This window comes from Urocitellus parryii, chromosome 13 (assembly GCF_045843805.1).
Source record: "Urocitellus parryii isolate mUroPar1 chromosome 13, mUroPar1.hap1, whole genome shotgun sequence".
NCBI classification, from domain to species: Eukaryota; Metazoa; Chordata; class Mammalia; order Rodentia; family Sciuridae; genus Urocitellus; species Urocitellus parryii.
In genome coordinates this window covers 21,480,326-21,497,398 of record NC_135543.1, presented here as the reverse complement: position 1 = coordinate 21,497,398, position 17,073 = coordinate 21,480,326, and the positions used below count along the sequence as shown (strand labels likewise).

The following is a 17,073-nucleotide window of genomic DNA, read 5'->3' as shown; positions in this document are numbered from 1 at the left end:
GAGTTTGCTTTCTGTTATTTGGATGATCTGCCTGCCTTCAGTTATGTGCAATTACAAGTAGGCCCAACAAATACCAGCTGCATTCATGCTCAACTTTCACGAGTGTTGTGACCGTTCATTAGCCATGCATGATAAGAGTTAAGCTTGATGGAAAGCCTGAGCCTGAATTCTGTAAAATTATTCATTACTATTGATTATAAACCAGGCTCAGGTTTTTTTTATCTGCAAAGGAGAGAATGAAAATAAAGTTATTGTCAAAGCTTATGGAGGTAAACATCTCTTCAGGAAATCAATATGCTCATGAAGAGTTGCTCGCAATTTGCTCTAAATATAATGCACTGAATGGAGTGTTGAGTCCTTTAGAAAGTTTATTTTTGTATTTTTTTAAAAATATGCTTATTTTAGAAAAAAAATGAGATACACCATTTTCCTTCACTTTTAACAGTGTTTAACATACTTTTCTATGGTTGTATGATGTTATATACACTGATGTACCAGAACTTGCTAAACAATTAGCAATTGTTCAATTAACCAATTTTCTATTTTTCAGTATTTTAAATATGTTGAATATATTGTACTAAATTTCATATATATATATTCACATATTTGTATAATTTTTCTTCATATTGGTGTGGATAGATTCCTAGGAGTGAAATTACTGGCTTAAATTTTTAATGATGCACATTGCCAAATCACTTTTCAAAAGCAATGTATCAATTCACACTTTCAGAAGCATAGCTAATTATCATTTAGAAAGGTCTGCAGTACTGATGATAGGCTAAAGTGTTATATCATTTTGGCTTATATTTACATTTTTTTGATTAGCTGAAGTGCTTTTTTCTATTTTCAAAGTTTGCCCTTTAAAAATTACTATAGAAAATCTTAAGGCAAATAGACAACTCATTATTGATTTGCATCAATTTGACTTTCCTCTTGACACCTTGCATATACATAGGTAAAGGGTCTGATTTAGTTGATTTAGAGATATGACAGCATACTAAGATAAAAGGCAGTTGACACTATATGGAGTTGACTGTGTGGTTCCATCTGTAAGAAGGATTCCAGTCTAACTTTCATACAGAATAATGGCATTGATGTTCTCTATAATTTCATTATATTTTATGAAAGATCTATATCCAGGAAGACAATACCATATGAGTTTGAGGAAGAGGTGGTAAAGCTCTTCATTATTTAATTTTGTGCTGGGAAGAGATATTTTATAATAACTCAGATGGATGAAAGGGAACTTATTAAAATGCTACATAAAACAATTCTTCCCAAAACTCCCTGACTCTGAAGGTAATGAAAGATGCAGATAGGTCAAGATGACTCATGCTTGTCTTATTGCTGATGATGAAATCAAGAAGACTAAGGCCATGAGTACCTGAGTAGAGTTGATACTTGATAACCACAGCTGGGAAAATTTGGTGAGTTCTCCAAACCATCTCTGGATACAGCTGATCCATTATAAAATTCATCCTTCAGAGTGTGCATGTTTCCTAATTCTTATAATGACACCATCATCCTGAGGATTTTATAAGAGGGATGATTTGGGGTAATCTGGAATCATTCTTTGGATTCAAAGGGCAAATAAGGCTGAATCTGGCAAGGCTGCAAGTTGAGATCACGAAAAACCAGTGTGCAAACTAGTTCTTGGTCGTCAGGACTAGTGGAGTCCCCAAAATGACTGCCTGCTTCTAGGTCTTATGAATAGTCAGTCTTCAATTGCTTCAAGGATCTGGCTCAGGGCCAGCTGTTCTTCAGAGCATGTTATGTAGGAAAAATCTTAAAAGATGACCATAAGAAAGACTCTAAGACATTGCATCTTGACTATTTGTGGCCTTAGAGATGAATTCAATGTGTGCTGCTAAACTTGCAGAGCTCAACTGATAAACTAACCATGTGTAATTTGCCTACACTATTTTCCTTTTCCTTCACATTTCTCCTATTTCAACTAATTGACCACATGGTTGTTTCTTGCAAGGTCACACACTAGGTGAATGTGACTGGCACCCCTGAGGCACACTTCCTGTACTCACATTATGAAGTCCACATTCAAGCTCTTTAGCCAACCACCTAGAAACCTATAATTTTGCCAATAAAATGAAGCAAAAAAAATTAGTAAAAAAATGAAGGGAAATGACATCCTCCGGAGGGACATGGGGTATAGAGGCAGAAATGAGCTACTGACAAATTCTGTAAACACCTTTTTTTTTTTTTTTTTTTTTTGTCTTTGGCTGCTTTTTGAGAAGAACTCAATCTAGAGAACTTCTCTTTGGCTTACAATGTTCTCTGCCCTTCAGCTAATTCCGCAATTAAATAGGGGCAAACTAAGTCTGGCTTCGAAGGGACTTAACCTCCAGGCTTTAATTTGGAGCAAACAAAGCATTTATAGCAGTTCTCCTCTGGCAGTTGCAGAATATTAGCACATTGCTGAATATTTAAAATCAAGGCATGTTTCCAACCCCAAGGTCTGTCCCCCAATTGATAAATCTCTTTTTATTAAATGGACTTTAATTACTTAATAATTAGACCTTCCATAGGAGAAGATGTGGATCCTGATAGTCTGCCAACAAGGCTAGAGGGCAAATCAGAAGAATATGCCATTTTCAGATTAGAATTTAAAAGAAGAAAAGAAGCCCACTCTGGGGTGCGTGGGTGGAGGAGAGGCCTTTCTAGAAACTGTGAGTCTTGGCAAAAACCTGGACTGAGAAATTCTTTGTTTCCACTTTCGCTTGAAATCCAAATTCATTTAGAATTGAATGAATGAAAGTGCAGGTCTAAGATATTCCAACTTTCTTTCTGCCTAGATCTGATGGGAAGATTTTTCTTAGTCTGTGTGGTGCATGTATGCATGGTTGGAAGCAGAGGGAGAAATTATTGTTCTCCTTATTTTAATTCCAAAAGCCTAACACTATTGAAGTCCCTCCAGATTTTGTAGCTTTTCATTCATTGCTATAGTGATTGTTTTTACCTCTTTCTCCCTCTCTCGTTTTTTAGCATCATAAAAGAAAAGCTCAAGTGAAAAATGTTTGCTGTTTTTGCTATTAACATTTCTCCTGCCTTGGTGACAGCAAACATTTTGGTTATCCCTTGGATCTGAAGACATTTGTATTGGTCTGAAGGAGAATGGTGGCTATTGCCCAAGCTGTCCCAGGTGGAGGGAGGCTGGCCCTTACACCTCTGATAATTTGTTCCTTGGAACACTGATTGAAAGAGGAATGGAAAATTTTATTCAAACTATCTACTGTTCTCAATTTAAACTTATGAGATTTAGGTCACATTTTCATAGATGCATTAGGCATAGACCCCATGCCCTAGTCTCTTCAAATGAAAGGCTCTAAGGTTGAGGAAACTTGAGTCTGAATATTAGCCTCAGCTCATTCACTTGTCCTGAGGAAATGACTGCTTTCTCCGTCTCACCTTTTATTCTTCCTTACTGCTGTCTCTCTTAGACTTCCCAGTGGCTGGGGTTGGAATATTTGTCTGAACTGACTCTCCTAAAAATAAGACATATTTTTCCATTCAACAAATATTTGATGACCAATTATTTGTCATGCATTGTGCTAAAGTGTTCATAGTCCAGGGTAAACTAAAACTGAATCCTGGTTTTGTAGAACTCACCAGTTAGCCAGGAAGATGGATATAAAGTATATTCCACCATTAATTAATAACAATGGAAATAAGTGGTACAAAGGAGGCTTATTATAGGAGTAACTGGTTTTATCTGGATTCAGGGAGACCTCTGTGGGACTGGAGAATCTGATGCTGGATGGGTGCTGTTAAATTCCAGATATTCAAGCATGGTTTTACCAAAGGGATAAAAAGAATTAAAGTTGGTTAGTGTTCTAGAAACAAATTGGTATTATGGTGTTTAATAGGCGTTAAGCAGCATTTAACAAAGAAACAAAGACAATGAATCATTTTAGTGATAAAATAGTGTAAGATAATAAATGAGGGATTCTTTAAAGAAATCAAAATAAACAGGGTGAGCCTGTTCCTCCACAGTAATCTCATAATGGCTATATCTCTTGCTAACAACATTTAATACTTACTGTATAACTATAATTTGTATTGTTGACATCAGTAAAATTTCTGATACCAAAGCCCAGGCACTTTAAGCACGTATTAGTTACTTATAAAATTGGAATTTAAAATGTCTGTGTTTATCACTTCCAGAGCAGGTGATGAAATGGAGCTTCCATATGTGTCTGATTTTTCCATATGTAAAGCAAAATGTTATTTTCTTTTTATAGTTCACCATTATTAATAGGTTCCTACTTTGTTAACCCATGGAAGAGCAGATAATGTCTAAACCCGCAAGTTGACTCTTGTGGGATACTGCCAACAAGTCCAGGTGTTCCTAGATTTAATACTGCAATGGAATCCTTGGCCAGGCTAGATGTGAAGATTGGAACCTGGACTACCGTCCTTCCCTGCAACAATCTTGACCTCTCAAGATGGAAACCCTCTGAGAGCACCAAAATAGGTTATGGACTGTTTTTAACAGTGTGGTGCTTCAGGTTGAAGTTGAGGAAGTCCATGTAGGGAGGAGCCTATAGTTGTCCTTCTGAATGTGCAGGAGATTGTCTCCAGGACATGCCTTCAGTTAAAAAAAAAAAAAAAATCGAAATGTTCAAGTCCCTTCTATGAAATGGCATAGTATTTGCATGGAACCTACACATATCCTCCCAAATACTTTAAACCATCTTTAGATTATTTATAACACCTAATGCAGTATAAATGTTATGTGAATAGTTGTTACACTGTATTGTTTAAATAATCATGACAAGAAAGAAATCTGTACATTCTCAGTACCTGTGGACCTTCTCAGTACAATTCTTTTTCCTGAATATTTTCAATCTGTACTTGATTGAGAATATGGAAGTGAAACTTATAATTACAGAGAGCCAGCTCTATTCACTAAACGGTTTACCTATTTCTGAGCTGCTGCTGGGGGAGCTAGAATAGAGAATCTTGACATATATAAGGAATTCTCTGTGAGGCATTTCCACCTAGATTGAAGAAATAAGGTCTTTTAAGAAGTATAATAATTCAGCACTAAATATTTTTTAAATAATCATACCACAGGGTACTCATTTGGAAGAGTTTTGCTTTCATACCAGTTATATAAAGAAGGTAGAGATAATCATAATACTTCAAAAAATTGTCCTGAGCCTAGGATGTAATTCAGGGGCATAGTATTTGCCTAGCATGTACAAAATCCTGGGTTTAATCCCCAACACTGCAAAATTTAATATAGAATTGTCTTCACGATTAAATGAGTTAATTTATAAAGGGACTTGGAGTAGTGATATTATAAAACTGAGGCCTGCCCAAAGTCATCCAGCTAAAGAAAAGGTGAAGTGGGAAAATGACCACAGGTAATCTGGCGCTAGGTGTGTGCCAATGTGTGTTGGGAAGTGATAGAGTCTGAATTCAAACCCCATTTTCAAAATGTGAAATTTTTTTTGCAAAATATTTAGAGTCACATAGACTCTCAACAAATATTTATGTATGTTTTTTCTTTCCGTAAATATTTGATATACCCCGTGGAAATAAAATGCAGAAAACAACACAAACATGCAAACACTTTTCAGACTTTTATTTATAGACTCTGTTATGGTATCTGTAAATTATGAGCACAATAAAAATTTAAAAGGTAAAGAGATGATTTCCAGCAAGGCTAGGAAAATGGTGATTTTTTTGTTTGTTTGTTTTTTTATTCAATACCTTGAGAGTAACTACAGATTTCATAAGTAGATGTTAGGGGTGGGGGTGTGCCTTTTTAGAGGAAGCACTACGTGAAGTGCAGTCCAGAGAAAGCCATGTTTAAAAGGGTCTTGGTAAGTTAAATAGATCTGAGAATTATTTTGCAAAAGTTAAGATGACCCTGAAAGGTACATTGTTCTAGATTCTTGGGTATATAATTAAATAAAACCCAGCCTTGGCAGGATAAGATAATACCAGAAAATTTGGGGAACGTTAGTTTTGAGCAAAGCAAAAATGTAGGTGATTTAGGAACACGGATGTTTTGACGGTGTTTGAACTTTCTTTGAGTGAGTAAAGAGTGGTAGGAAATTGGTTGCAATGGATCCAACATGTTCTGATGAGTTCTCTGCTGATCAGAGAACTACTTTTTTCATTATGAACTAATTAAATTTATACCTGTATGAAGAACAAGAATCATTGGTATTAGATTAGAGCATTAAATGACTTTTCTAAATATATTTTATTCTTATGAGTTAAATTGAAACTAATATTCATTACTAAATGTCCATACTCATGTAATGAAATGCAGCACTAAGCTGATAGCCTATAAATTCTTCTTTTGAGACTTGGTGGTTTGTGACACCTTCATGATATGTCAGTGCTAAAATTTAACCCTGTGTTGGGAGTGTTAATTCAAACCACATACGGTCTTGTAAACTTAGGTTACTTCTTTTGTTGTGAAGAGTTTCATTTGTAGAGGGAAAAAAGGAAAATCTATAAATCACTTTTTAAAAATTTTCCATTATGACAAATAATCAACTATTTGAAAGTTGCATTGTGTACTGCACACATTGCATTGTTAGCTTTTAAATAGGATACAGTTCTGACCCAAGTTTATTAAGATCTGAAATCACTATAGAGTGCGTATTGAATAAACATGCAGAGAAAGAGCCAGTTCCATTAAGTCTAATTATTTTAATATTCAATCTTGTGTCTTGTGTATGTTTCTTCTAGCCAGATGAAATTTACATAGGGAGACGATTGTTGAATATCATATGAACTACTTCTTTATATTTCATTCTGTCCTCTAGAACTTATTTCAAAGTCCATTTTTGAATGCTACAGATAGTCAGATATAAAATAAATGTTTTAAATTTACCCAATTTGTGGTCGAGAACCATATGTATGAATATTTATTCTTTATCAAAATACTTAAAATATTTTATTCTGCCATACGTTTATGAAATATATAACTTTTGGGGTATGGGGAAATTATTGTCAATTTTATTTAATTCACTACAAAATTTAAAAAAAAACTCACAGGGATGAAGATGAAGAAGAAAACTATCAAATAAAAAGTCAGAAATTTGTCATTTCTTGTCTTTCATAAACCTCACATATGCCATTATTTTTTCCAGTTTTGCTGTGTGTAGTATGTGCAAACCATCCCCTGTTTAAATATCAGTAGTAGATTAATATATGTTTTCCTTTTCTTTTGAACAGACTTAAACCATATACTGCAAACAACCTAGAAATTGGACTTTGAACGATGAGCCAGGGTATAGCAAATTCATTTTGTTTTTCTCTTAGTCAGTAGGTCTAGCCCAGGTATAGATTAGTTCTTCTGATAATCAAAGAATGGAGTTAGGCAAGTGACTGGCGCCCTCTGTAGTTGTATCTGTATTGTTGACCCAGGTAGCTCAGCGGATCCAAATTACAGAGTCTGTTTTGGAATCATATCAGTATTTAGTGCCTATATATGTTGACTACATTTCAGTTGATACATTAAAATTTGTATCAATATTAAGGTTCTTGCATCAATCATTCTTCTTAAAAAAATACCTTAATATTGCACCTTCAGGATTTTGAGTTGATTTGTGCAGGTGTTGCTATAATGATGGCAGCCTTCAGCATTCCACATGTGATACTAATGTAATTTTATACTTTTGGACACAGTTATGGTTCAAAGACTCTGATCACTGCAAGAGACATGAAATTCTACGTTCACCTAGGGAAAGAAAATTCTCTATAATATTTCTTATTGCTTCTCATATTAAATTACAATGTGGTTTGACCCAGGCCATTTTATGTTTGTCTTTCTGTCCCCAGCAAAAATTTTTTTTATCAGTTTATAGGGAAATTAGGTTTGGAGAATTAATCGACCCAAGTTCAAACAAACAGTAGTTAAAATGGAACACAATAGAGTTTGTTATCGACTAAATATTAATAGAAGAAATCAAAACTTTCTGACTCATTTAAGCCCAGACTTGGGAAATTTTGACATAATTAAATCTATAAAATAAATACCACAATAACATAAAATGTAATTAGTAAAACTTGATACAAACTTGAAATTGATGGATGAAATCAAGTTATACTGTGAAACGTACTTACAATGGAAACAGTCCCATCAAGATTAAAATGAAGTTGGAAATATCAAAATTTAACTGTGATGAATAAAAAAGAATCATAGATTTAAAATTATCAGGTACCATAAGCTCTAGAAAATAGAATTGCCAGTGATTTACCAATGATGATATGATTTATGTAAATGTGTTTGGTTGCAATCATCAAAAAGTAATGAAGGTTTTCATGGTCCAAGGAGTAGGTTCACAGATGTCCACTTCCTCCTAAAATGGGTTCAAGAGGGTAAGATGGAAATATCTTTTGCCCTTTCTGTATACTAACATGATGGAGAAAGATTCTTGCCATGCTTAGGCTTAGTAACCAGTTTCTTTTCTATTTCTCCCTTCATTTTCTGTCTGTGAGAATGTATCATTTTTCATATATTATTTCATATGAACATGATAGTGGTCATGTGAGTTAGCTATTATTCCATTTTTATCGCTCAAGAAATGAAACAGGTTACCAAAGGATGCATAAATAGTCGGGGCCCAGCCAAACTAGAAAAACATGCTATTCTAATTTCAATCCACTGTAACCATACCTGGCAAATACTGGTGATTATTTACCTTAAGCAGTGTACACATAAACAATTGTTCTCTGTTCTTATAATTGGCAGTTAATATTATACATCCTTCTTGAAACTTCCATAGTATGCTGTATGACCAGTCCTTCATGAATTCCCATGACTTCACAGCACTTTGTTCAAAGTTGGGTAACTGGAAGAGAATAGCACCAGGATTCAGAACAAGGTCCTGTTTATAGGATTGCCACAAAATAACTAGTGTGTTGAAATTCATTTCTCTGAGCCTCAGTTTCCTTATATGTAAAATTAAAATGGTCTTAACCTGCTCTGTGTATCTTCCAAAAAAAAATAAAATAAAAAAACAAGCAAGTAGAGATAAGTGAAAACATCTTCACAATTTTTTAGCCATGGAACCTACCTGCAGCATCTGACACCTGATGTGGTAACGTATGAGGAGCAAATGAGATAGATATGAGAAGATCCATTATAAGATATAATTTTCATAAAAATGCAAAGTGATAATATTTTTATTGATGATTATTATGCCTCATCAGAAAGATTGATCCCTTCTTCTTTGTTTTGCCCTTAGGACCGCTGAGATTCCTTTCCCAGACAGAATCTGTCACTGCGTTCATGGGAGACACAGTGCTTCTCAAGTGTGAAGTCATTGGGGAGCCCATGCCAACCATACACTGGCAGAAAAATCAACAAGACCTCACTCCAATGCCGGGAGACTCCAGGGTGGTGGTCTTGCCCTCTGGAGCATTGCAAATCAGCAGACTTCAACCAGGGGACATTGGAATCTATCGATGCACAGCCCGGAATCCAGCCAGCTCAAGAACAGGAAATGAAGCAGAAGTCAGGATTTTATCAGGTATTTCAGTGCTCTTTGTTCTCTTCAGAATGCATCCTCTGGAAGAGGTCAAACAACAAATTTTCCTTCAAATATCTTGTGATTGTTTTATATTCTATAGTGTACATTGGGTTTGTAGTTTATGATTTCTTTTTTCTCGCAGAGGCACTCCATGAGGGTACACCAAAAGCAGTTATTATTTTTCCATGTCTTGTTGAAATTTCTGGAAAACCAGGTTTATACTTTGGTTTCATTCATTCGTTCATTCACCCATCCTGTTAATGTTTAGTGCACGCTGCTTTGTGTAGAGCCCATTCCTGAGCATTTCTTGTGTATTATTTCATTTTTCTCTGATAACAGTCTGAGAGACCCTTGCTATCCTCATTTCCAAAAGATGAAAGACAGGATGAGTGAGACTAAGAATCATCCCTAAATTGATATTGAACAATCATCTAGTCATTCATTTACACACTCACTTCTGAGAAGCATTGTGCAAAGCACCAGGGAGATAGCAGTGAATAAAACTGACACAGAGCCTGGCCCATTGAGGTTCTGGGTGAACACAGACATAGAAATGATCACCACAAAGTGTGATTCATACTGTGATAGGGAACGTTATTTCCTTGCATCTCTTCTTTTTTCGTTCTCTTCTCTAGTTAATTTTTGACTGACCTCGTTGTCCTCTCCTAAATGATCAGAGGTTGGAATGAATGCTAAGGTCTCTTCCTTTCAGTGACTGCTGCTCTCACATGTCTATGTCATATCTACTTTCTCAATTATTTCCACTGCTAAGGCTTGGGTAGTCTCACTCATGTGAATCACAAACAGGCACACACTTGAGTAATTGGGATGAACTGCTCATCAAAGCACCTAGATGTTGGCTCCACTCTCTGTACCCTGTGTGTTTTTATCACAGATATTTCAGTTATGCAGAGAGTAAGTTATTTTTAAAACAAACTAGCAAATTGAAAGTTTCCTCATAGTGCTTTAAATAAGGACATCTTTAAAACTTCTTTCTAACTTTTTTTGCACATTCCATCCTCCATTAGTTACAAAGATATTTACTTAAATATGTTGGTAACTATTGGTATGATGGTTATATTCCATCAACCTTGCAGTGACTGATGCAAATGTAGCATTTATTCTGAACACATGCACGTAGCTATTTAGGCATCCATTACATTCACAAAAGTTTTAAATGCTTATATTCTTATATCCTTAATAATGCATCTGTTGAGTCAATCAGATGGGAAGCCAAGATAAGCCTCATAGAAAACTGGAAAGAATATGTTTGATTATGTTAGAATGCTAGAGGGGTCTGTTTTCCAGTGGTATTAAGGAATCTAGGTGGACTAATCAAATATTCAATTTAAAATGGATTTTGAAAGACACAGAGGCATAATCATCCAATCGCCATTTACTTTTATTTGTTCACTTTGTAAAACACATTTGAATTGTAATCCATGGAGATTTATTTAAAGCCGCATTGGTAATCTGGCTAAAAACAGGAAAGTTTTAGTGTATGCTGGAGGCAGGTAGGTATGTCTTCCATAAATGGAAACTAAATTATTTTTAAAAAGTAAGATCTAATGAGAATTGTTGTCTAAGTTCTGTGAATTCGCATATAACCTTCAAAGAATCATGGGCAGAGGTAATACACATGCACATTATTGTCATACTTATTATAAATATCCTATGCCCTGTTTTGAATACCATTGACTACCTAATGTGCTTGATCTTTGTCCTAAAGTTTAGTAAGTTGGCTCAGAGCTGATCTACATAGATCCACAAAAAGTACAAGACTCAGTGAGAGGATGAAGGATTGAATGCTGAAGCCTAGCTTTTCTCAGTTGCTTATTATGGTTCTCTCAATTTAAAAATCTTTCTTTTAAAATTCATTTTTATTGCTCCATAATAATTACACACAATAGTGGGTGTGGTTCATTAGGCCATATGTGAACAAGCACATGATGCAGTTTAAGCAGCCTCATTCCCCAGCACCTTTCCTTTCCCTCCCACCTCCCTCCGCCTGATCTGCTGCTCTACTCCACGAATCTATCATTTTAAAATTCATGTTAATATTTTCTGAATTAATTTCCATTTTCTACAGATACCAATTTAAAGCAGTACTAGATTATATACGCATATTATCCATCCTATGTTCTACAAAATTGGAAAGATGGGGTTACTTAAATAGAAACCTATCATATTAATAGCATGACATAAAAGCATTAAAAGTGACACCAGAATGGTCAACATTCAAAAAATTTATATTCACTTAAAGTATCATATTGACTGATGAAATTATTTAATTTATAAGGACTCACCCATTTTTAATAGAGTAAATTAGAATTAAAGATTGTAATGGATTTAAAAAAAAATAGCAATAACAACACACTCAGCATTGAGATATTTTCAAGTGTCTTACTGCATGTGTTGGGGAATATATGATGGATTGGAACAACCATTGTGGTTGTCAAGTTCACTTTATTCATGGTTCATCACATCTGAATGCCCAGCAGCAGATTGAATTGCAGAATTATAAATCTGCTTTGGGCACTAGGTTGACTAAAATAACTGCCCCATACACTGGAATTCTTATTTCAGTTTTCTTAATAGCCTAATTGAATTGCTTAGTTGGTAATTCAATCTATTGTTCATTTGTTTAACTACAATTAGATGACTCTGGACTCTTTATAGATTGGAACTAAATATCTGTATAACTCACGGCAGTGACTTTTAATGGAATGAACTGGACTAAAATATATTTTGAATGATTTTTCTCTATGGTATTTATTTTGTTGAAATAAATATTAATAGATACCTCAAGGATGTGTCTTATTTAAAAGTAAAATTCTGTTTTTAATCTTAAAACAAATAGTTTCATACTTTTTTCATCACTAAGAATTTCTCACCAACTCAGTATTGTATTAAGCTTTTTATATCCCTAAATATTATATTTCAAAATTAATTACACTCAGACCTTAGAAATATTGCAGTTCAGTTTCAGATTACTTCAGTGAATATATAGAACAAATTACACAATGTTTTGAATTTCTGGTGCATATAAAAGTTATTTTTAAACAGTGATATATTTTATTAAGTGTGTATTAGCATGATATCCAAGAAAACAGTGTATATATTTTAACTAATAAATACTGCTACAAAAAGCTAATGATCATCTGAACCTTCAGTGAGCCATTATCTTTCTGTTTTGAAGTATCTTGCCTCAGTGATAATAGCTGTTGACTCACCAGACCAGTAGTTGCTGAAGGTTGGAGGGGCTATGGCAATTTTTTAAAATAAGACAGTGGTGAACTTGGCCTTATACTGATTGACTGTTCCTTTCATTAAAGTTTGTCTGTAGAAGGCAATGTTATTTGATACCATTGCACATGCAATAAAGCTTCTTTCAAAACAGAGTCATTCCCTCTAATCCTGCCCCTGCTTTATCAAATCATGTATGTAGTATTCTAAATCCTTGGTAGTAATTTTAACAATGTTCACAGCGTCTTCCCAGGGGTAATATCCATCACCACGAGACATCATTTTCTTTGTTAAGCCACAAGAAGCAATTCTCCAGTTGTATCATGACAACTGGAGAAAGTTGTATCACGACACTATGGCAGTTCAGGCGCATTTGTAAGCATGATTTCTAATTCTAGTTTCCGTACTATTTCCACTCCTTGCTATTTCCACCCCATCTGTAGTTACTTCCTCCACGGAAGTGTTGAACCCCTTAGAATAATCCACACAAGCTGGAATTAACTTCTTCTCAGATTGAGTTATGTTGATATTCTCACTTTCTTTCATGAGTCATGAATAGTCTCAATGCTATATAGAATGATGAATTCTTTCCAGAAGGTTTTCAAATTATTTTTTCCAGATCATCAAAAAATGTCTCACTCTCTTTGCTAGACTGTGGCCTTATGAAATGTATTTTAATTAATAACAATAGAAGGAGAAATTGCTCCTGACTCCATGGATTGCAGATTGTGTGTTGTGTTAGCTGTCATGAAAACACAGTTAATCTCATTATACCTCTTAATCAGAACTCTTGGGTGACCAGGTGTATTGTCAATAAGCAATGATATTTTAATATTTGTAAGGAAGTCCCCCATCTGGGTGGTAGTCCTTAATGGTGGACCTCAAATATTCAGTAAACCATGTTTTAGATTATCGTGCAGTCACTCGGTCATTTGTATTAGTTAGAGAATTATATTTGTAAAAAGTGGCTGGGTCCATTCCCCTATAATCATACATGCATTGAATCTGACCTATACCATGTCACTCCTCACTCCCACCCAGCCCTCCACTGCACTGATCCTTCCCTTGCTCATTCATCTATCCATTCTTGACTGGAGCTTTCTACACACACATAAAGGTAATATTCCCTATGGCACATTTATATATGCACATAATATAATTCTGTTAAATTTATTCTACTTTTTCTCTACTTTCTCATCCCTTTTGCCTCCCTCTCAATCTCCTTATTCCACTTTCCTGATTTTTCCTATATCCTTATGATGTCTGATACCTTTCTTTTCCTTGTTTTGCTCTAACTTCCATATACAAGAGAAAATATCCAACCTCTGACTTTCTGAGTCTGGTTTAATTCACTTACCATGATGTTCTCCAGTTCCATCCATTTACCAGAAAATGCCATGATTTAATTCTTCTCTATGGCTGAATAAAACTCCAGTGTGCATATATACCACATTTTCTTAATCAATTCATCTGTTGATGGGCATCTCAGCTGATTCTATAACTTAGCCTTTGTGAATTGTGCTGCCATAAACATTAAAGTGGCTGTATTGTTATAGTATGTTTATTTTAGTTGTTTTGGATAAATACCAAGGAGTAGGATAGCTGGGTTAGATGGTGGTTTAATCCATAGTCTTTTGAGGAATCTCTGTATTATTTTCCAAAGTGGTTGTACTCTTTTGCAGTTCCATCAATAATGTATGACTGTACCTTTTTCCTCACATCCTCATCAGAATTTATTATTATTTGTATTGAGAATTGCCATGCTGATTGGCTTGAAACATAGTTTTGATTTGCATTTTTCTGATGGCTAGAAATTTCGATCTTTGTTTTCATTTATTTGTTGACTATTTGTGTTTCTTCTTTTGAAAAATGTCTGTTCTTTTGCTCATTTTGTGATTGGATTATGTATATTGTGTGTGTGTGTGTGTGTGTGTGTGTGTGTGTGTATGTGAAGTTTTTAAGTTCTTTATTTATCTTGGCTGTTAATGCTCTGAGCAGTAGGTTGGCAAACATTTTTCTTCCATTCTGTAGGTTCTCTCTTCATGCTCATAATCATTTCCTTTGCTATGCAGAAGCTTTTTAATTTGATGGCACCCAACTTATTGATTCTTGGTTTTATATGTTGAGCTTTGGGAGTTCTATTAAGGAAGTCACTTCTTACACCTATCCATATGATAAGAGTTTGATCCTACATTTTATTCTAGCAGTTGTAAAATTTCTATTCTAATTCTCAAGTCTTTGATCGTTTTTGATTTGACTTTGGGCAGTTTGAAGGAGGGGGATCTAGTTTCCTTCTTTTACATATGGATATCCAGTTCTCCCTGCACCATTTGTTAAAAAGGCTATTTTTTCTCCAACATACATTTTTAATACCTTTGTCAAGTATAAGATTACTGTAAGTAGGTATATAGATTTGTCTTTGTGTCCTCTGTTCTATTGGCTTTACTATTCGTATTTATGCCAACACCATGCTGGGTTTGTTACTATTTTGTTACTATAACTCTTCAGGTCAGGTACTGTAATGCTTCCTGCATTACTATTCTTGCTCAAGAGTACTTAGATTATTCTGGATCTTATTCTTCCAAATGAATTTTAGGTTGTTTTTAAACTTCTGTGAAGAATGTCATTGCTATTTTGATGGGGATTGTATTGAATTTATATATTGCTTTTGGTAATATGGCCATTTTAATAACACTAACTCTGCATCTCCAAGAACAAATCCTTCCATCTTCTAAGCTCTTGTTAAATTTCTTTCTTCAGTGTTCTGTAATTTTCGGCATAGAAAATTTTCACCTTTTTGGTTAGATTAATTTCCAAATATGTTTGTGTTTTTTGAGGTTATTATGAATGGACTAGATTTCCTTCTCAGCAGAATCATTGTTGGAGTAAAGATTTGAATTATGAATGTTAATCTTATATCTTGCTATTTTGATGAATTCACTTACCAGCTCTAGAAGTTTTCTGGCTTTAGAGGGGAGGGGAATAGATATAGAAGATATACCTAGAGATTTATCTTCAAACAAAGATAGTTTGACTTTTTCCTCTTTTCATTTCTTTGATTTCCTTCTCTTGCCTGGTTGCTCTGGCTAGAGTTCGGAGAATCGAATTGAATAGAATTGGTGTCACCCAGTCTTTGTTTTTACATGTACACAACAAAGGCATAGTAGATTCTTTATTATTTTCAGAGGGTCCTAAGATTTTCAGAAAGACAAATGAACATTGATTTTAACTTAAATTACCAGCTACATTAACACCTAATGAGAGACTCAGCTTAACCTTTGAAAGTTTGAAGCTGGGCATTGACTTCTGCCCTCTAGCTATGAAAGTTCTAGATGGCATACTCTTTCAAAGAAAGCTTGTGTCACCTGTTGTATGGTGCAGCCGCCTTCTGCACTTGTTTTTGCCGGACTTCTGAGTACCATATTATGAAGCCAGTTCTTTCCTTAAACCTCATGAGCCAAACTTTTCTGACCTCAAACTTTTCTTCTATGATACCTACCTCCACCCCATCTCTCAGTCTTCATAAAATTGAAGAGAATTCTGGCCTTACTCTGGATTGGGATTTGTCTTCAATGAATATTATGGGGCTGTTTTTGGTTTTCTAATCAGAATGATGGAACTTTCTCCAGGTCCTCAGTAAGGCTGTTTTGTGATTTTATCATGGCTGTGTTCACTGGTATCACACATGTAATTTCCTTCAAGAACTTTTTTCTTTGCAGCCACAACTTGGTTGCCTGGCACAAGAAGCCTTATTTTCAGCCCGTCTCAGCTTTGGATACACCTTCCTTTCTAAGCTTAATCATTTCTAGTTTTGATTTAAGGTGAGAGATGTGCAATTCTTCCTTTCACATGAACACTTAGAAGCTGTTGTGTGGTTATACATAAGTGGCCTAATTTTGACATGATTATTTCTCAGGGAATAGGAAGGATGGAAGGGAGGGAGAGAAGGGGGATGAGTCAGTTGGAGGAGCACTTAAGAAAACACAGTGCATATTAGTTAAGCGTGCTGTCTTATGGGCATTGCTCATGGCATCCAAAAGAGTTAGAATAATCCCATCATGCCAGTTGCAATGATTAAAGCCTTTTCATTATTATTTAAGAATTATCAAAATGTGACAGAGACATGAAGTGAGTCCATACTGTTAGAAAAATGGTGCTGACAGAATTAGTAGACCCAGGGTTGCTACAAAACTTTAGTTTTTAAAAAAGAAAAATTATCTACAAAGTGAAAAACAGTACAACAAATGGAGTTGTCTATACTATTGCTACAATCAATTTTTATAGTTTATACAAAGTAATGACCTCTAGGGGA

The 17,073-nt window shown here is 34.9% G+C and overlaps 1 protein-coding gene across 1 annotated transcript in view; it reads left to right on the top strand.

Annotated features, from left to right (window-relative positions):
- The window catches only part of Dcc (DCC netrin 1 receptor), a 1,056,042-nt gene that overhangs the window by 479,159 nt on the left and 559,810 nt on the right, over nucleotides 1-17,073 (top strand). The window contains exon 3 of the mRNA XM_077792339.1: nucleotides 9,231-9,515. Coding sequence (XP_077648465.1) covers nucleotides 9,231-9,515 — 285 coding nt within the window. The remainder of the gene's footprint in view (nucleotides 1-9,230; nucleotides 9,516-17,073) is intronic.